At 40.1% G+C, this 22,392-nt stretch overlaps 1 protein-coding gene across 1 annotated transcript; it reads left to right on the forward strand.

Moving 5' to 3' along the window:
- The first annotated feature begins 9,498 nt into the window (after positions 1 to 9,498).
- hoxb9a (homeobox B9a) lies at positions 9,499 to 18,277 on the forward strand. The gene is made up of 2 exons (XM_041970990.1): positions 9,499 to 10,111; positions 17,890 to 18,277. Exons 1-2 carry the CDS (start codon positions 9,499 to 9,501, stop codon positions 18,123 to 18,125), a joined length of 849 nt encoding a protein of 282 aa, XP_041826924.1. The 3' UTR covers positions 18,126 to 18,277.
- Positions 18,278 to 22,392: the final 4,115 nt, after the last annotated feature.

Here is a 22,392-nt window from a genome sequence, read left to right on the forward strand (position 1 = left end):
TGAGTAGCTAGCCTAAACTTATCCCCGCACGTTTTTGAATGTGATCTTTTAGTATTGCTGTGTTAGCTATATCCACATAGGGGCGATGGATCACGACCACATTGAATGGTAGTTACATTTGTTTTTCTGTTCTTAGCTAAAAGCTTTTAATAGTTGTAGAACTATTTGAAAATTCTTACACATTTCTACCCTCTCAGACCAAAATGAAAGCAAGTGTTTATGTGGTTGGGAGACTGAAGATCTCTTGTTTCAAACTGGATGTGTTTGTTTGACAGCTCCTAGTGTAAGGACACTTTGCAAGGCCCAGTCCTTGGGGAAGTGGTGTTAATCCCTCAGCTAGTGTTGGATAACCATACCAGCCTCAATACTCTAATCCTATATCTGCTTACAAGACTGAAAATGCCAGACCCAGCAGAGTAAATTGTTTACACAGATTCAGAGATGGACATGGTGCACAGCCAATACTTTGCATTACTCATCAAAGGAAAGGAAAAGAACTGCAAGATGTCTAAGAAGCTCTGTTGCCAACTTATGGGGAATACAGTCACCAGCATGGTTGTAATCCTGTCCAATGGGAAAAGAAGTCAACTATCCTTTCTAACTTGAAATGAGAGCAATGTCAGAAGATAGTTTAATTTTATCCAATGTTGTGTGATGCTGACATAAACGTGCTATACCACTGCTAGTACTGTTTTCTGTTTGAAAAAACACCTAATATAAATGACCCATTAGTTTTAAATTATTCTTGTTCTTTTACCACAGTTGACCATTTACGACAAAATGTACAGAGACTTCAAAAACAGTGCCCAATGAAGAGGCAGAGCTCCATTTCTCAACGAGGTAGAGTCAAGAAGACCTTGTTTAGCTCAGAGAGCACAGACATACGTGTAAACCATGACGAGTAGAAAATAGTGGGATTTCTGAAAAAAAAGTAAGTGCATTCTTCATATTGTTCATATTATGAGTTGATAATGTTTATAGTATTTTTCCTTGTTCCTTTTTCCTGTTTACAGCCCCCCATATATATATATATATATATATATATATATATATCATGACATACATGCACATTATTTGAATGACAAACAAAAACAAAATGTAATAATGTTGATTGTATATATATATTTGTATATAAATTTGCAAATGGCAGCTGCTATCACAGTTAGAGATGGAGGAGATCTGGGCAATTAACAGCTGTGCCCTGCCAGTGATCAGATACCCTGCTGGGATAATAAACTGGCCAAAGGAGGATGTTCAGACCACAGATGTTAAAAGACAGAAGCTGTTTACCATGCATGGAGGGTTCCACCCCAAATCCAGTGTCTGGACTTTACACTAAGAGCAAAGAGGGAGGCCGAGGACTAGTGAGCATCAGGGGCCACTATCCAAAATGAAACATCCAAGCTCCATGAATACATCAGGAAGATGGCCCCAAGGGATGAAGCACTGAATGAGTGTCTCAGACAATGGAACCTGGAGGAGACGAAATGGAGGAACCATCATGGGAGGACAAGACCCTGCATGGGACTATCTACCACCGACAGATGAAATGGAAGAAATGAACAAGTCCTACCAATGACTAGAGAGGGCTTGACTGAAGGACAGCACAGAGGTGCTAAACATGGCAGCACAAGAGCAAGCCTTGAGTAGAAGGCCAATCGAGGCTCAGATCTACCACAATACACAGGACCCCAGGTGCAGGCTGTGCAAAGAGGCCCCTGAAACAATCCAGCACCTCACTGCAGGGTGCAAGATACTGGCAGGCAAAGGAACACCATAACCAAGCATAGTGTACAGAAACATCTGTGTAGAATATGGACAACACTGGAGAGTGTTGTGTATTCAGTTACTATTTCACAAGGCTAGAGGACGGTGTTGATCACTGATGTGTTGTCGTGCTGTATGAGAAGAAGAGTAGAAAAACAAAGCAGAGAGTGAAGTTCAGTTGAAAGTCTGCCTTTTTGATTTTATTGCTGCTACCATTCTGCTAACTGTACAGGCCACAACAAGTTGCTAAAAATCTGCATTTATTATATCTATATTTAAAAACATTAGTTAGTTCTTTAGGATTTTTAGCCAAGTATTAAGAGCCATCGTGGAAGGTCCAGAGAGCCACTTGTGTAAACAACGTCAACTACTTTATGTAATTAATTGTGTTAAAAATTTAAACGCAAGTAACTCATACACGACATGACAAGTCCCATACATCCGTCATTTCTCTGTTCTGACGGCAAGACGTAGAGAAACACGATAGAAAAGATCAGGCTGGATCAGTCATCTCTATGCAGGGACTTGAGAATAAACACAGCGTTAATGGGGATGTTTTAACACACACTCTTTTCGCGGTTCCCTCCATCCTTTTGCAAACTTGTCCAGTCCAGCTGTGCTTTGCATCTAGTGTCTGCTCTAGTGGTGATCTTTGCTTGTCTCTGTTTGTGCAGCAACTGTTGTCGGTGATCAGCTGATCGGCTTTTCTCTTTTGTTGCGTGTGTTTATGGATCAGCTGAGAAGAGGGAAACATATTTACCCCAAAGTGATGTTGTTGGCAGGATCTTCTCTAACACAGTAGCTGCTGGTGGTAGACAAGGTTTATACTTCAGATATGCGGGGCAGGTCTAGAAAAGTTCTGATGGGGGGCCAGACAAGAGTACTTACCAGGAAAAGGGTTCACAAATGAGACCTTTTATTAGGTCTAGATTTGATGAAATATTGAACTTAATTTTATAACTAGTCAACTAAAGTGATCATCTAATGTAAAAAAAAAGTAAAGAAAAACTAGTAAAAAAAGCAGCCTATGATGTGGGTGTGTGTTTACTTTGGGTGATGCTTTGTATACATATAAATATATATATATATATATATATACATACAAAAAAGTGATGGCTGAATGGAAATAATTTGTAATAAATGAAAGAATTAACTTCCGATGCAAAAGGCATTACAAACTATCCCACAAAGACTCACAATTCTGGCTCCACACCTGAGAAGGTACATTATAGAAACCAAAGCCAGTGAAATAAACTAGATGTTCTCCACTGGACCATCCAGAATGTATTCTCAGTAGCAGGTAAGAAGAGAAGAATAAACACACCCAGGACTTTGACTGAACAATACTGGAGAAGGAAGCAAGACATCATCTGAGCTCTGACCACAACTTTCTACAAGAAGCGGTGACCATCACGGTAGCAGACACCCGTTGTACTGTAGCAGGCTCCTGATGGAATACATACATCTAAATAGCATGTTCACAAAAAACAAGCATTGTCTAACCAGGCAGCCACCAGGTACAGTGAGATTAGCCACTGACCCGGAGCTGGAATCCCAGCTCAACACACAAACGACCATGCATCCACCCGAAGGCCCCAGCCGGAGCAAGACCCGAGCGAGCGGACAACCCCAGCCAAAGTGCTCCGCGGTCATGGTTTTCCCACATTATCTTTAAACTAATGTTACCAAGTGAAATTTAAAACATTAGAATATCACACAAAACTTAATTTATTTCAGTAATTCAACTTTAAAAGCTAAACGAATATATTATAGACTCATTATATGCCAATAGAGATATTTTAAGCATTTATTTGTTATAATTTAGATGATTATGGCTTACAGCTCATGAAAACCGCAAAGTCAAAATCTCAGAAAATTAGAATAGTGTGAAATGGTGTTTTAGCCTCTAATCAGCTAATCCAGAACACCTGCAAAGGACTCCTGAGGTATTAATTTGTCTCTCAGTCTGTTTCAGTGGAATACACCATCATGGGGAAGGTTGCTGACCTGACGGTTGTGCAGAAAACCATCACTGACTCCCTCTGCAAGGAGGGAAAGCCTCAAAAGGTGATTGCAGAAGAAGCTGGATGCTCTCAAAGTGCTGCATCAAAGCACATCAATAAAAAGCTGAGTGGAAGGAAAAGTGGGTAGAAAACGGTGGAACAACCAGGAGGGATGAAGCAGCTAGAGAAGATGGTCAGGAAAAGGCTGTTCGGAAATCCACACACAGATGGATCCTGGACCTGGACTTCACATGTTGTATTCCTTTTGTCAAGCCGCTCCTGAACACAACACATCAGAAGCGTCTTACCTGGACTAAAGAAAACATGGCTCGGTCTGCTGAGGTCCAAAGGGCTCTTTTCTGATGAGCTAATTCTGCATCTCATATGGAAATCCAGGTCCGGAGTCTGGAGGAAGACTGGAGAGGCAACAATCCAAGACCCTTAATGTGCAGCGTGAAGTTTCTAGTCGGTGGTGATGTGAGAACCATGTCTTCTGTGACTGGTCCACTGGGCTTTATTAAGTCCAGAGTCAACGCAGCGTCTACCAGGAGGTTTTAGATCTCTTCATATTTCCTCCCGCAGAAACGTTTTGTGGAGAAGCTGACTTTATTTTCCAGCAGGACTTGGCACCTGCCCACACTGCCACAAGAACCAGAACCTGCAATGATCAAGGATTACTGTGCTTGATTGGCCAGCAAACTCTCCTGACCTGAACCTTGTAGAAAATCTATGGGGTCGCCAAGAGAAAGATGAGACATGAGACCCAGCAATAAATGCAATGTAATTCATGCAAAAGGGGCTTGAACCAAGTGCTGACTCTGGCCAACATCTGAAGAGTATCAGAACATCAACATTCTGGATTCAATATCATTTTTTTTTTTTTTTTTTTTTTTTTTTTAATTGATGTAAAATTCTAATTTTCTGACACATTGACTTTTGGATTTTCATCAGCCGTTAGCCATGATCATCAAAATTATATCATATAAATACTTGAAATATCTGACTTTACATATAATAAGTGTATATATTAGTTTATCTTTTTTAGTTGAATTACTGAAATAAATTAAGTTTTATCCGATGTTCTAGATTTTTTTGATTCACCTGTAGCACTGCTATGTAGCTTCATGGCAACTTCAGGTTAAGACTTTATTTTTAAAGTTTTTGTGGCATGCCATAAATGAGGAAAAAAATTGAATTAAAACCAGTTTATGATATATATATATATATATATATATATATATATATGTGTGTGTGTGTGTGTGTATGGGGAAAACATAAACTTTGACATACAGAATATCAAAGCTTTGTTTTTAGAGTTTGGTGTGCTGTATATCAAAGGGTGATCATGTAATTGATCACGTTAAAATTTTTTACGCAACGTGTGTGTGTGTGTGTGTGTGTGTGAGAGAGAGAGAGAGGGGGGGGGGGGGGGGGGGGGGTGAATATGAAAGATCTTTTACCTAGTGTGCAGAAAACAGAAAGGAGGAGATAATATTCCAGCTGTGGGTTAAATCCAGGTCCAAGAGGAAATTACTGCCTGTAATTATTTTATAAATTTATCTGATTTACTGAGGTAGAAACTTAAGAGACATCAGTTAACAATCCCAATTTCCTTAATGTAAAATAAGAGAAAAAAAAATATTTTATGCATATATGTCATTTAAATTATAAAAATGAGGAAGGACAGGATTATAATCAGCGTTAAATTTCAACTTTAAATCCTTTAACTTGAATAGATATCAGTGATTTTAAAGTGTAAAACACGCCGGTAAGTTTACATAAAAACCAGTCAGCAAGCTTAATAACTTTTGATTCACTGAATTAGTGGGAAACATTTTACTTTCACCCTGAACCAAAAGGAGTGTGTTCCATTTATTCAGTTATTCATTAAATTAAAATGGTTTTGTCGTATATAATTTATTTAAAAACGCACTGAAGTGTCGATAAATGTTAAAACTGCAATAATTCTAATACAAAGGGAAAAAAGACAGCAGAGTGAAATCTGCAGCACTGAGTTGTGAATTAATTTAAATACCTAAATAGTAACCAGATGAGAGAAGCAGAGTCGTTGTTCTGTCCCTGAGCGGCAGAAGCAGATTGCTGTAATCGATAACATCTGCAGCATCATGTGGATTAAAGCGTCTGATATTTACTTTAATTTCACCACAAAATTATTAAGTAAAGGGCTGATATAGTATAATAGAACAATGAAGTAGAAGTATAGATACCATTCTGAAACAAATTCCTCTATCTGCTATTAATTTGCACACACTCCCTAAAAGCTCGTTTTACAGAGTTGTGTTGAAACGCAGCGAATAAATTACACAATCAAGCTCGGAGAGACTTCTGGAAACACCCTGAAGTTCGGGCGGGGGGAGGGTGGTATTACAGTAAAATCCTAAATCCAAATATGCGCTAGATTACTACATGGGGTCGTGTGTGTGTCCTCCGCACGGACAGAAAGCATTTCGCCTAATTGAGGAATGGACCGGGATGGACTCTTCGCTGCGTGTTAGATGCTTTCTTCCTGCAAGATGTCACACTTCACGCTTTTTAATGCCGCATTTGGTTGTCATAACATCTGAAGACAGTTTACATAATTTTTTTTCTTCCAGAAGGAGGAGGTGGAGGGAATGGATGCTTTTAAACTTTTATCCGCCATGCTAATATTTACTGATGATTACAAAAACAAAAATCCAAACTGATGTTAAACACGTATTCACACACATTTTGGACTCAGATAGAAACAACGTGGCCAAAAGACCATTTCCACTTTGTTCAGTTTGAGGTAAATATGAAGAAGCATTGATATGCTTCCAGAAATATTTGTATTGGTATGACTGTAAGATAATTAAAACAAAATCTGAAACAAGTCGTCATATGAGGTTAGATGAGGCTACGTGTTTTTATTCAGTCTTTAAAGGTGAATTGACTGAACCCTAAAATAAATAAATAAACAAGAACAAAATAAGCTCTATAAACGTTCATTATACTTTTTTGCTTGATCATTTCATTAATTCTGCTTCTGCAACACAACACTTCTATTTTATTTAAATAGATTTAAATATTTTTGTTGTGATTTTTTCTTTAATATTTTCAGAGGTTGAAAACTGCCGCTGTGGAATTGTAGATGACGTCTAAATATAGATTTTCTACAGTTCCATGATAGATGTTGGAGAGTTTAGCTGCAGGGAAACACACACTTCAACGCGCGCGTCTGTTTCAACTCAACAATAAAATGAAATGATCGTGAATGTTTCAGTTTTTTGTTTTAGTTTTTTTACTTTGAGTTTCAAAGGTACTTTAAATAAAAAAGACGAATCCTGTGACAGAGCTGGAAATCTCCCGTTACTTTCATTTCAATGACATGAATGTGTTTTTTAGAAACAGGAAGACAATCATGTAAAAAGATTTTACTGTGGTCGGATGTGGGTTTATAGCTCTGTAAACTGGTTTTTGTTGTCGTTTGGATTGAAAACTAATTTTCCTTAAATTACAACTTTAGTTTTCCGTTTCAGGAGCATTAAAAACTTAATATGACTGAAAAAGAACCGAAGTGAACAAACGTCGGGCAGAATTTTCTGCTGGATTCAGAGCTTCTTCAGCCTCAATTGTCCGGTGACAGAAAAGTGTTTAAGCTTCATGGTATAGGCTATAATAAAATGTGGCTGTTATACCGCGTGACTGATTCTAAGTGGGATAATGAAATAAGGCCCAGAATGTCACAGCCATTTTTATCCAACCCACGCCAGTGTTCCCAATTAACATGCAGACTGTTTAGCAGCTCAGCCCACAGGGTGGAGGCCCTCTGGAAATGAAAATTCCCGCAGCCTGCGGTCTGAGAAGAGACAAGTTTAACTGAGAAATATCCCGGGCATGTATGAATGTCAAACTAGAGAGGTTTCAAATCTAAACCAACTATGAACGTGCAACAAAAACAATATTACTTTAAAAGACTGGACGCTGTGACCTGCATGTTGAAGATACTCGGGTTAAGTGGCTCTTGACATTTTTTACTTCTCTAAACAAAATCAATATTCTACTTTCCACCATCATTTGTTCTTTCTGTACTGGATAAAACCCATCTATGGTACTCTAGCAGAACCTACATGGATCATTTACACTTTTCAGTCTGGTTCCTGGACAGAAGAATGGAAATGAAGCTTCATGTTAGAATTTACACTTAAGGCAGAAAGAAGTTTCAGTTTTTGTTACTGCTTCAGACTTAATTTAGAACAGCTGATCAGTCAGTCTCCGGTTGGAGTAATTGTTCTTTCCTCAGTGGATCTGAGAGCTCCGCCGCAGCATCCTACTCATAAATAACAATGTTAACCCTCATAAGCGAGATAGTTCATATTTACTTGTCATAAATAACAGCATTGGCTGCATATGTAACCTGCAGGTCGGATATATTGCTGCCTGAGTAGCTGCAGCATCTCCAAAGAGTCCAATAATCCTGTTATGATCACAAATAAATACAGACTTACAGCCGCAGTGAAGTCAGACGTTCGGGTGTTCGGCCCTTCTGGTCCACTGATGCTCTTCACTTTCATCATTAAAGTTGTGCAACTTCTTTATTCCGCAGATGTTGCTGATTGAGTTGTGGGAAGTACCGACTTCCACGCAAAGCAGCAGAACCAGGTAACCTCCCTGCAAAGCTGGGCTGAAACCGCAGGATATCCATCCAGCCCTGGGACCATCTAGCATCCTTTACCCAAGCCGACGTGAGGAGGCTGCAAAAACCTCCGTCTCTTTTTCGGTTCGCTCTGCCACAGGCCGTATATAAGCCCTGTAAAACCAGAACAACCGCCCTGATCTAGGATTTTTATTATGGTATTAAACAGACCCCCAAAAAAGTAGATGAAGTAGCTCCGCTGTAAAGACAAGAGGGAGAGCCACGCAGGACCTGATTTAATGACTCTCGTTAACTAAATGACTGTTAATCTGCCAATAAAAATAGTTTCAGGCAGCTCAAAGAAAACCTTCCAGATAAATACAGAATGCGTGCAAATGAACCAGAATGTGAGGTTTTCCAGGCAGGTTGGAGCTGTTAATACGATTAAAAAAACGTTGACTTAAAGTAAGTTGGATTTATTTTAAGAATTTGTTCATGTAGAATTCAACAACAGCGAATTTCCTCCCAGTTATTAAATTAGATTCACCATGAAGAAAATCCGAATTTGTTTGGATTTCATTCAAATAAATAAATAAAAAGCAATATATGTTGTCTCAATTAGTCAGAAATATTCTCTGTTTGCGCGTAAATGCGCGAGTTTACATGATAGGATGATTTTATTGGATCGACAGTTAAACTAGATGAACTTCTCATTTTGCATTTTTTCTGTAACGAGACAATGTAAAATGAGGGAGAGGGTGGAGGGCGGGAGGTGGTGTTGCAGAAAGGATTTATGCTTTTTCAGGCCCGAAGCAAAAGTCCGGCCAATCAGTTTGCGCCTCATGCACAGACCCGTCAAACCCCCGCGCGCAGTGCGAGGCTGTAGGCTGTACCAGTTTTTCTCTCTGTAGAGAGCAAGTTGTTTGGAAGAAAGGGTGACAGAAGAAAGAGAGAGAGAGACAGAGAGAGAGAGAGAGAGAGAGAGAGAGAGAGGAGGGGGTCGAGGCAGCAAGGGGCAGAAATAAAGAGGAAAAAAAGCGAGTGGGGAACATCTGATAATGTCTCAGTTGTTGTTTTCGGGTTAGTAACGTGTATCCCAGATAATGTCAGAGGATGTCCATTTCTGGAACTTTAACCAACTACTACGTGGACTCCATCATAAGTCACGACAATGATGAACTTTCAGGTCCAGCCCGCTTCTCCAGCATCCAGTACTCCAGTTCCAGCTCCGCCGCAGCCGCGGAAGGAAGGCAGCCCGTCGGCGCGGCGCACGCGGTGCATTCAAATTCCGAATCGTATCCATCCTGCAGTTTCCAGCCCAAACCTCCGGTCTTCTCGTCATCATGGAGCCCTTTCAGTACGCACCACGGAACCAGTGGCCTCGCCACTGTGTACCACCCTTACATCCCAGCCCAGCACGTTCCCGCCGCGGACACACGCTACATACGCTCATGGCTAGACTGTCCTCCGAGCCACTCCGAGTCTGTCCCGGGCCAGAGCCAAACAGGCCAGATCAAGCTGGAGCCCCACCTCGGCCATCAAGGCCGGGAGATCCCACTCAAAAGCAGCGGCCAACACCAGGACGAGACCACCACTTACATCCTGGAGTCAATTTCTTCTGCAGCGCGCGAGCTGAGCCACCATCCGGCAGCCATCCCGGGACGAGGGTTCGAGGAGAGTAAGAACGTTTGTGAAGGGAACGAAGACAAAGACGGACTGGATCAAAGTAAGTTGTTAAAGCAGGAAATAGCGCGTGGGAAGGGGAGAATGGAGTGGGAGATTGTAACTGCTTTTAATGCTGCCATAAAACAAGAACAAAGAGCGGAGAAAGCCAGGACTCCCAAACCCCCCACCCTCTGCCGACCTCTACTCTCACATTACCCCCGTTACCCACCATGTCTTTAGCCGTAGTGTTTCAGCTGTTCATATATATATATATATATATATATATATATATATATATATATATATATATATATATATATACACTAATGTGTATTTGCCCAACCTCACGGAGCGCGCGCGCATGTGTGTATTTATATATTTCTAAGGAAAAAAAAGAAACATACAGAGGAAGCGTCTTCATAGCATTATTTATAAGTAGAAGAGGGAAATTATAACTATTTTTAAAACACGTTTCATATGAACGAGATGTTTTTTTATTAAGTCATTTTAGTGTTTACACGTGTGTGTTTCTCCAACCAAAAATAAATAAATAAATGAAGTGATCATGTGTAATCTAACTCTTCTGCTAAGCTATAATATGAATGTTGTTAAGAAGCTTCCTTTGCATCTTTTTTTCTACCAGCTGAATTTATTTCTGCCTTTTCCTTGAAATCACTAAACTGAGGACTGGAGTCGGTCCGACTCTGGCGGCTGGAAGCAGCTTCATGTCTCGACAGTGAGAAATCCTTCGGTCTCTGTAAAATAATTCATGTATTGTACGTGTATTAAAATGTAGACTTTTTAATCCAATCTGCCGCGTGGACCAACCGATGGTCATAACTGAAGAGTCCCGACATGAATGTTGGACTCTTAAGGAAATTTGTTTATTTTCTTTATTTGTTTATTTATTTATTTGTCATTTTTCGATTTTCTCCTCACATAAACCACCAACTTTGAGTCTTTTCACTGAAAACTAAACAAACTTAACTATTTTGCTATAATTCAGAGGCTCCATCACAGAGCTGAGGACATGCAAGTGAATATTTACTTCTGAATATTAAATAAAATATACAATGCTTCACACCAGACACAGCTCTTCCAATGTGCCACTGTTATTATGGAAGAGATAAAGTTTTCTTCATCCAATGTAAAAATAACAATAATATTTCACTTGTCCTAAATTGTAATAATCTGGATAGAAAACCGCCCACAGTCTGGCCAAAAACAACACGATTTCTACGGTTTTCCATCATCACTTCCACTGAAACAACATTCAGACTCCTCTGCTGATGGCAGAGGTTCATTTATAAAATCCTTTACAGGTTTCTTTATTTCTTTTACGCATGACTTTAAAAAAACAAACAAAAAATGTTTTATTATATATTATTAAAATGAATCTTATTGTGAGAAGGCTCTTTTTTCCCTCCTCTAATCCCTCACCATAAATCTGATGGAAGGCTCTAATCCATCCATCTCCTGTGTGCTTGTGGGAGACAGAATACTATTTCCACAGTGATATTTACAGTAAAAGGAATACAAATTTCACTACAAAGAAATTACCTCTGTCTTTCTCTCTCTCTCTCTCTCTCTCTCTCTCTCTCTCTCTCTCTCTCTCTCTCTCACACACACACACACACACACACACACACACACACACACACACACACACACACACACACACACACACACACACACACACTATAACAACATCTGAGAGAGCTATTCATCAGAGCAGGGGGGCTGGTTAAGGTTTGGATGGAACCTCCAGCAGCTCCACCCTGAATTATTATACTTCCCTGTAACACTGCGTGTCTCAGTGAGACTTGCTGGTCGCGGTGGTTTGTCTGCTCAAACGTGAAAAAACTAAGAATCTCTTCCAAAACAGCCTATATGTCCCTGCCACAACCCCAGTTCCAAAAAAGAGCAAAATGCAATGACTTCCAAATCAAATTCAATTCAGCTTCATTTGTACAGAGACAAATCACAACAAAGTCACCTCAACATACTTAGCAGATATAACCAGTTCCAGCCAGTTTTTGTGATCCACCTAAAACAAATGCACATTAGTCCCATTTATAACAACAGTGTTCATACAATCCAATTCATGAAAATAATAGCCGGTTCTCATGAATCAATAATATTTAAAGTGAGAAAGTTTTTTTTAATTTATGAAAAGATTAACTTTTATTTAGTTTGATAAAATCAAAACATCTCAGTAACATTTGTGATGAGGTAACAAAAGGCTGGAAAAATAAATGAACAGCTGGAGGGATGGCTAACTGGCCACAGGTCGGTAGCATCCATCCATCCATCCATCCATCCATCCATCCATCCATCCACCCATCCATCCTAAGGCCTGGTACTCACATAACAATTTCTTTAATCATATGAGATTTTTTATCTGGTGAAGACCTCACACGTGAAGAAAAAAAAATCATTTTTGATCATTATGTGTGTGGAGTGCTCCGAAAATGTAATCACAGAATAACACACACATAACGATGCTGTCCAGCAACTCATCTACAATCTAGTCCTCCGAGCCAGACAAATGTTGACACGTAGAAGAAGCATAGCAACAACTGGCAAAAAATGAAGAAGAAACATCAACAATTGGAAAACACAACACACAGCATGGAAGAGGATATATAGGACGAGGGAATGATGGCGGTCTTGGGACTATTGTTAACAGAAAAAGCCAGAACTGAAAAAAATAACAGACTGGAGACGGCATGAACACAGACTTTATTTACTTCCTTGTTCCCCAGCCAGCTCGCTCTCTGATTGGCTACATTCCATACCACATCACCATCCACGCAGTCAGAATGCATGAGTCGTTGAAGTTCCTCAGAAATCGGCTCTGAAATATTGAACATGTTCAATGTTCCTGATTGTCGACTACGACCCATTTCGGGTTGGATCATCGGGACAAATCGGCTGGTTACACAACACAGACCAAATGATGATTGGACAGGGAAATCTCATGATGATTGGCCATTTTTAAGTCACTCCAGCGTATCCTGGATCTTCCCCCAGGGGCTCCACCAGGTGGGACATGCCTAGAACACCTTACTAGTGAGTCCAGGAGGCATCCTAACCAGATGTCCGTTCCACCTTGTCTGGCTCTTCTGGATGTGGAAGAGTAGCTTTTCTACTTGGATTTCCTTCTTGATTACTGAGCGTCTTCCAATCTCTAAGGGAGAGTCCAGACATCCTGATGAGAAAACTCATTTCAGCTGCTGATATCCATGATCTTGTTTTTTCGGTCACCCACAGCTGGTGAGGATAGGAATATAGTTCAGATGGGAATTTAAGGCCTTCTTCTTCCAGCTCAGCTCCTTCTTCACCAAGACAGACTGATGCAGAGTCCACATCATAGCGAACATGGCACCCATCCTCTTGTGGATGTCAACCCTGAGACGACACTCCACTCTTCTCTGGTTGAGATTGGAGGTGCTGATCCTTATCCCAGTTGCATATATCGGTGGTTTTCCCTGGGGACCCCCTTCATGCAAATACTTAAAAGCCATGGATGCCCTGCCCCACCTCGTGCAGAAATCTTGCTTGGTTTTATGCTTTCCAAAGTGAGATTCTCATCATAAGTAATGTTTTCTGGCTGAGTTCTGTCTTTCAATAAAGCCAAAGTTATATTAACAACATATAGCTTTTCTTTCTTAAAATAGGGACAATTTGTGGACATTAATTACAAAATGTCTCTAGATGTTTAAAGCCTTGGGGACCCCCGTGCTCTTTGCGGGACCTCCTTGAGGGATCCCGGACTCCAGGTTGGGAACCACTGGCATAGATCTATCACATAAATGAGCATAAAAAGAGCAGCTAGGTAGCCTCTCTGAGTCGTAAAGATGGGCTTAACGATTTGGCAATCTGAGAGCAAAAATCTAAGAGTGCAAAAAGACAATTCACATTTTCTTTCTTATTTAGAGTAAAGATGAGAAGATTGATGGTACTATCATGAATCGCAAGTCTTCCATCAGCTGCTGGTTAACCTAGCTTAGCCTAATTTATCATTTAATTTGCCTCGTAACCACGTGGAGTACTATAAGCAGGGCACTAAATGACTAAGGTTGCCATCTGTCCATCACAGGACCAACACAAAGAATCAATCACTTACACTCACGATATTTTAGAGTGACCAGTTAGCCCAACATGGACGTCTTTGGACTGTGGGAGATAACTAGGGTAGCTGGAGAGAACCCACACATACACGAGGAGACCTCGATCCCCCCTCCCCCACTTCAACAGACTCTCGAAACCTTCATTTAGCAGATCTTTCATTTATTCACTTTTTCCTGACATGCCTGCATTTAAATCCCTCTCCCTGTCTCTTGCTGTCTCTCTGTGAACTTGGTCTCTCATACTAAACTGTCTTCAAAGTTTTTGCCCCCTTCCTTCTAGTTATGGAATGAACATCTTAGCATGTAATTGGCTGCATGGTGTGTCCATGAAATGCTGCCCCATCTGCTGAACAGCAGCGGCTGAAGACTCGGTTCTCCCCAACAGGAGTTGACTCTTCTGCATTGCTTGAAAGACACGTCTATGATTCATCACCACAGCTTGCCCCCACCCCCCTGCCCCACCCTGACTCTCCCAAACTGTCCAGTCTCAGCGGATCAAATATTGATCTTTTTCTCAGTGTTTCATCTCCAACATGTCAGAAGTTGTCATTTCATCTGACACACTGGTCTCAGAAATATTAAACACTAACACCAAAAATCCTTCTAGAGTATTAAAAAAATCCTTCTGGTGTATAGATTCGTCAAGAAGAGACAAAGTGTTCATAAAGCTGTTGGATAATAAGTGGCAACAGGACACCTTTGGGAAATGATATGTTTCCTACCCTTGTTTTCATGAAGTCACCCACATTCTGACACCACAAATTGGACACAAAGTGATTTCCTGGTTAGCTTTAAGAATTTAGATTAATATAATTTTTTTTTATTATATTATCTAACCAGATAAAACCTCATCAATTTTTAGAAATCTCTTTTCCAAAAGTGGCCAAAAAGGCAGCTTGCCCACAAGTTCATAAAAAAACCACAAATCAAACAAATGATATTCAGAGTAGAAGCAAATACAAACATTTAAGTTTCAAATGTGATTTTATTTGGAAAATTCAACAAAATAAAAAGTACAAAACCATTTCCAAATACCAGGAAAACCCTATCCACTACTAAACTACTAAACTACCAATTCTAAAGTTACCAAAAAGATAAATGTTGTTTCCCCAAAAACTATTATGAAAACTTTGAAAAGCCTTTACTCTCTCTATGTTTGTTTGTTTGTGTTTTTCTTTCCTATGTGTCATATTCTAGAAATCTTCTGATTTAAACAGATTAGCTGCTGTATGTGAATCTGATGCAGAACCATTTAAATCTCCATTAATTAAAACTCTGGCTCAGAGAAGGTTTGTCAACACAAATCTTTTCATAGATACCGAAAGGAAGGCTGCATGTTGGCTGGTATGCAGTGTTGAGATGTTATAAGTTATGTCCTCACAGAATTGGTTTAACATTGCTTTCATTTTTATTAATATTTTGTCTAAATTCCTAAAGACTTTGACTTTACAATTTGTTGGCATGCTATATCACAGAATGTCAGTAATTTTCAACACCCTTGTTGTTATTGATGACCCAGAAAAATTATGAAGGGTTTGATCAGACAGATGTTAGATCCGAGCTGAGTTTCTGGCCGGTTCAGTTAAAATGGCTGCCGTGTGAATAACATGACTGAAATCTTACCACCAGCTACAGATTTCTCTTTGTGTTATGGGTGCTAGGCAGCCATCCAGAAAAACCACAAGATTACATTTCAGTCTCTGTGCTGCTGGTGGGCAGAGTGAGAAAGTTATTACCCCTGAAGTTTGTTAAGTAATAATACCGGATGAACAACTTCATTAATTGGAGCGTTTCTGTTGGTATATGGGAGAGATGGGGTGTAAGCGTTTGGCTAGATTGAGGTATTGGGATGGGGTGGGGGTTAGATAAAATACGACTGGGAAATGTAATAACGCGCCGTGGGATATATGAGAGGTCAATTTCTGGAACTATTAGGGTGAAATTGCTAAGGGAGGGAGGCAGAATTAAAGAGGTGGGACATGATATTGGCTTTACTGCCATTTTGGTTACTGTTCCCATGCATCCATCAGGGTTGATACAGGGCTCGAGCCCCTCAAGCCCCCCCCCCCCCCCCCCCCCCCCCCCCCCCCCTCCACCCCGCCTCTCAGTTTGTCATGTTGAGTGACAACCATAGTCTTGGTATATCTCCAAGAGTAATGTATGGTCCTTAGGATCATATTATATGATTATACAGCCAAGGAGTGCAAAGCACCCATTTTAAGTGTCAGAAACACTGTATACCCCAGTGCCCCACACCTAACAATATACATACACACACTTCTGCCAATGCCTGACATTATATTCTCCTCTGGAATGTAATCGATCGTCTACATGCTGGTCCTGTTGGACAGGCTGGAGGAAATTGATTCCAGAGGGTATTAAGGACATTTTCACTGATGATGGCTGCTAACTATAGCTCAGCTAATGGAAAGAAAAGGGGAGACGTGTATTTTTATCCATCACAGAACAACTATCATGGCCTCTCTCTCTGGATCTAAAATAATGTCTTATTCATACACACAAAAACTCCTTCGTGTTCTTTTCTGCTTTGTTCTTTTAAAATCCAGAAGAAATTATGTTTTTTCCACGTTCTTCCACCTGTATAGTCTTCTATCTATCTATCTATCTATCTATCTATCTATCTATCTATCTATCTATCTATCTATCTATCTATCTATCTATCTATCTATCTATCTATCTATCCATCCATCCATCCATCCATCCATCCATCCATCCATCCACCCACCCACCCACCTATCCATCCATCCATCCATCCATCCATCCATCCATCCATCCATCCATCCATCCATCCATCCATCTATCCATCTATCTATCTATCTATCTATCTATCTATCTATCTATCTATCTATCTATCTATCTATCTATCTATCTATCTATCTAATGTAATGAAGCTAAAGAGGAACATAAGGCTGCTTTGTGAATTTAGAATTTAGAGTTATATTGAATTTATTTTCTTCATTAAATTAGAATTCATTCACAGAGTTTTGAAAGTACTTACAGTTTAGACACAGAGATATTAATATAGCTATAATAACACTTTATTAACATTAATAAGTGATTTGTTTGCTAAATTTAATTAAAACAATAGTCAGTTTGAAAGTGACAATTGTCATATTTTTGTTCCTGTTATTTCTGCCAACGTGCTGGGTTCATGTTTTTCCTCTGCAGCAGGAAATGTGTCTCCTGTGATGTGAAGCAGGATGGTCCATTTCCGCCCATGTTGCCCTGCTGAAGCTGTTTAAATGTCACCTGTAGCAAAGCGTTGGTGTTTGGAAACAAGAAAGAAAGAAAGCAAGAAAGAAAGAAAGAAAGAAAGAAGAAAGAAAGAAAGAAAGAAAGAAAGAAAGAAAGAAAGAAAGAAAGAAAGAAAGAAAGAAAAGACACGTCAGACTTTTTTATTTATTATTATTATTTATTTATTACTGTCGATCCGCATTAGCTCCAGCTTACTGCTGCTGTGGTCCAACCCCAGAACGCTAGTCCTCCAAAACCAACGTAATCACCTCACTGTATCAGTTTTACCAAAACCGTATTAATAGCAAAAGCCCCGTTTTCATTACGTGTACACACACGTCACCAAATGATTATCCAAGAATAGCCCCTGATAAAGGGACTAGTCACTCTCGTCCCTTTATCTTTAACCCATTGATTATTTACTCTTTCTTCTTTTCATGTCTTTCTATAGATGACCCTTCGGCCAACTGGCTGCACGCGCGCTCCTCCAGGAAAAAGCGGTGCCCCTACACAAAATACCAGACCCTGGAGCTGGAGAAGGAGTTCTTGTTCAACATGTACCTCACGCGGGACCGGCGGCACGAGGTGGCTCGCGCGCTCAACCTGACGGAGCGTCAAGTTAAAATTTGGTTCCAGAATCGGAGAATGAAAATGAAGAAACAGAACAAAGACCAACCGAAGGAGTAGAGGAGAGGACACCTGCACACTCAGAGGCGTGTGCACTGCCGTGTAGGCTGTCCATCACGCTCCTTGTTAGTTATTCACACAATTCTTCCAAGTTATAGGCAACATGGGGTCACGCGGCTGAATGGACCGGATTCATCCAGTATGAGCCACATGCAAACACAGATTCATCTCTTTATTATTATTATTATTATTATTATTATTATTATTATTATTATTATTATTATTATTATATGCATTGAGCATATCCGTAACACACGTACGCACACACACAGGGATAAATACATCAGGAGCCAGGTTAGGTTCAGTATGTTGCCCAAGGATTAATTAACAAGTGGACTGGGGAATCCTGGGAACCAGTAACCTCCGACTGGTGGACAACCGTTCATCTCCTGATTGTTTTATTGATCTCTGAAAGGCGCAGAGAAGCCGCAGAGTTCAGAGTTAAAGTGTGATGTTCAGTAGGAAGGTTGGAGTTAAAACCTGGTGGAGCAACAACACTCCATCCTTCTGTAAATGAGTCGGACTCATCTAAAAAATGTTCTCTTTGATCAGGTCTGAGATTTTGAAGGGAGGGCACAACTAATGATGCAACAAAAGACCGGTGGGCCAATAAAAAGAGGGAAGCGTTTTTCCTCTCTCTCAAGCACTTCTTTTATTAGTTATTTATTAGTTCGTTGCTGCAACAGAGGCACGTGCAGGTGCTGAAACGGGCTTTCACCAGGCCAGTAATATGGACACGGAACAGATGGGGTTGCACATTTTCATAATGGTGTTTATCTTTAGTTTCTAATCTATTTGACTTGTTTCTCTACTTGCTACCATATTTTAATCAGCGCTCGATGGACGGCAAGCCGTTTGTTTGTTCGTGATGTAGTAGGAGGGTTAATAACCAAACTCAGCACCCAGAGGTGGATTAGACAACAGTCGATATCATGAATCACCTTCCACCTTAATGGACTGCAGCGGCTCAGTTGCTGTGCGCGTGGAAATTCCTCCCATCTGCGTCACGTGTGCGTGTAACGAGCAAAGCTGTTTGGAAGGAGACACTGCATTTTAAAAGAATTTAAAAATCACACCCGCCAGTCAGATTCAGCTTCGAGCCTCAGTTCTCAGTTTGAAAACACGTAAGCTTTAGTTACAGGAATCTCTCTTCCGAAATCTGCTCCGTGCCTTCTTCCAACACAGCATCGCGTGCTCTAAGACAGCATTAAACATATTTAACAACAACTTTCAGATCAGATGGACATGTAGATGTTGCAGCTTCCTGCAGATGAACTTTAATTCCAGACTCTGGTGCGCACAGGAAAATATTTCGCCATACTTCCGGTATCTTATATATAAAACAGATCATCTATATTTTTATGCATACATGTTTACTATTATCTGCTATGCAAGGCGGCTTTCTTGTCAGTAAACACACTGAGATGGTTAAAAGTTTTTTTTATATTATATAAAAACGCAGAAAGAAGGAAATTCCTCGATGCGAGTTGATTCCTATTTGACTCGGATGAGAACAGAAGCTGCGGCCTGCAGCAGTCAGGATTTATTCCCGCTCTGTTTCTTTCTGCTGTGGTTGTGATTATTATCTGGTTAGACTCCAGTTTATGTAGAATTTTATTGATCTGGTAGTTAAAGAATGAAGGACGTGTCGGACGGCCAGCCCCCGCCGGTCTTATCTCAAGTGCTGGCCCCGCAGACTCAAGCGGCGTCCGGTGGCGCTTTTATGGACGGTTTGCGTGTGTGGCGCGTGAGAGGGAATTTGCGTGTACGTGTGTGTGAGTTGTGATTGTGGGAGTGGGGGGTTACAATGGACAGCAGTAAGCAAGTTTACATACACACCCTCGCGTGGGTTTTATTGATAAAATTGTCTTAGATTAAAAGCTGAAATTTCTCATCCTGCAGAATGAAAAGCTCCATTTTCACAGGAGACATGTTTACATGGTCTGCGCATGCCTCAAAGCTGTTGGTTTAAAGACTTGTTTTGTTGCTTCTTGTGTGTTGAATCTGTCAGAAGTAAAAATATAGAAAAATAAGATGCGACAGGAAATATTCTTGATGGGAAATATTTCTAATTTATTGTACATACGGTGAGCAACTTCGTCTTGGAATGAGCTGAAATTTGTTTTGTTCTATGAGGATTGATTGTAAAATAGATTTTTGTCTTTTCCTTGTTGTGCCTGTTATGCTTTGTTAGATCACATTTTCTATGTTGTCTTGTTTGAATTGTCTGTGCTCATGTCAGTCCAACCAGGGCTTTGTGCTCAATGTGACCTGTAATGAGTTCGGTTCTGTTGGTGAGCTGGAACACAGAGGAGGACCAGTTCTGACTGACGTGAAGCAAAACTTGGAGAAGTTTTATTGATCACTGATTGTTTCTTTCTTCTTCTCTATTCCTGGCCCATTATTTTCTCAGAAACTTTGTTTGTGGCAGTTCCAGCTCCAGAAGTTATTCTGTGAGCTCTCTGGCTTTTAACGAGACAAATCCAAACCATGTGGTCACAGTGAGAGACTTTATTAACGAGCAGGAAACCTTCAGTCAGTTCCTCGGTTCAAGTCCCTCCTTGTATGTTTTCCTCTCTTCTGTCCTTACTTTGTGAGACGGCGCTGCTGATGCCGGATTCCTATTAAAGATGAGATTTCACAGTTCGGCCTTCATGTCTTTGCTTCTATTGCTGCTGCTCATTAAACTTCCAGTGAAGATGATTCTATTAATGTGTAGGTTCACACAGCAATGTTTTTCTCTCGAACTTCAGAGCGAATCTATCTGTGGGACAAAAGAAGAAGAAAGAGACAGAAGAAAGAGAGTTGAGCCAGCATGTGTTTTAAATATGTGTCTCTTCAGTTGTACATTCATGCTTAAAGGAAATGGCGTCTGTCTGGCTGCGACACCAAAAGACTATCATAAACCAATAAACCCCCCCCAACACAAAAACACAACACAACACACACACACACACACACACACACACACACACACACACACACACACACACACACACACACACACACACACACATTCACACTCTACAAACACCCGCAAGAACAGAGGATGAGTGCATTCATTGGGAGCTTCGTCATCTGTCCATTAGGAGCCTGAAGTCTCTGCGGTTAACTGTGTTTTTCTCTCCACCAAATGAGCTTTAAAGAGGCTAATTACAGATACACGCTATTTACTTATTTGTTTATATGACGCAAAAACTATTAGTTTTAGTTAGAAATATGAATCTAAACACGTTCTGCGATGCCATATTACAGACGGGGAAAAGTAGCACTGATAGCACCAGCAGAAAGCAGTCGTTGCATAGCCAAGATCAGGATATAAATACTGGAGCCAAGGATCCAGATTCCTGCAGTGCAGCTCCACCCCACTTAGGTTGGTTTTTCTTTTCTTTTCTTTTTTTTTCTGTCAAAAACATCCCAGAAATGTCACATTTCAGTCAGACTAAACATTCCATGCACTGATAGATAGATAGATAGATAGATAGATAGATAGATAGATAGATAGATAGAAGATAGATAGATAGATAGATAGATAGATAGATAGATAGATAGATAGATAGATAGATAGATAGATAGATAGATAGATAGAAGATAGATAGATAGATAGATAGATAGAAGATAGATAGATAGATAGATAGATAGATAGATAGATAGATAGATAGATAGATACAGGACCATGCAGGTGGAAGAATGTGGGTAAAACACAATTTCTTCAGAATTACAAGAGAAAATGCTGATTTCCATCCATAGTCCTGGAAAGAGGACTGATAAATAAGAGAAGGCGATGCAAGTACAGATAAAACAATAAATCACTAATAAAGTCTGAGAACTGAAATTCCTTTAAGTTGAAGATTTAATGAAGACATCCCATCCACACAGTGAACTGAGCTTCATGAAATCCAAAGTGCCCTCCTCTCCAGCTGCAAGCCTGCTGTCCCAGAGGAACTTATACTTCCATGAGCAGCATGCAGTTGGTGGGGGAGTGTTTTTCATATATTTGGATCTGTTCCTTCACTGACATGGAATTTATTTTACTCAAAGAACTTTCTCATATGTACATTCCCATATGCAGATCATTAAAATATGTTCTGTAGTTTTCAGTCTCAAAATGTAAATGCTTCAATGAACATAAACATGTAGAAGTTTACACGTTATATTTTATCCAACTTTGGATTTAGTCGACATGTTCTTCACGGGAAAAAGATGCTTTTATTTCTTTAAAAATAATTATTCTGATTTTCCATGAGCTACCTTACAGGTTGGCCTG

The sequence above is a fragment of the Melanotaenia boesemani genome, chromosome 2 (genome assembly GCF_017639745.1).
Source record: "Melanotaenia boesemani isolate fMelBoe1 chromosome 2, fMelBoe1.pri, whole genome shotgun sequence".
In the NCBI taxonomy this organism is placed as follows: domain Eukaryota; kingdom Metazoa; phylum Chordata; class Actinopteri; order Atheriniformes; family Melanotaeniidae; genus Melanotaenia; species Melanotaenia boesemani.

Excerpts from the sequence above, each read along its gene's own strand:
- hoxb9a (XM_041970990.1), top strand. The coding sequence starts at position 9,499 with ATGTCCATTTCTGGAACTTTAACCAACTACTACGTGGACTCCATCATA. Across the intron at positions 10,112-17,889 it reads CAAAGACGGACTGGATCAAA|ATGACCCTTCGGCCAACTGG; the intron begins GTAAGTTGTTAA and ends GTCTTTCTATAG.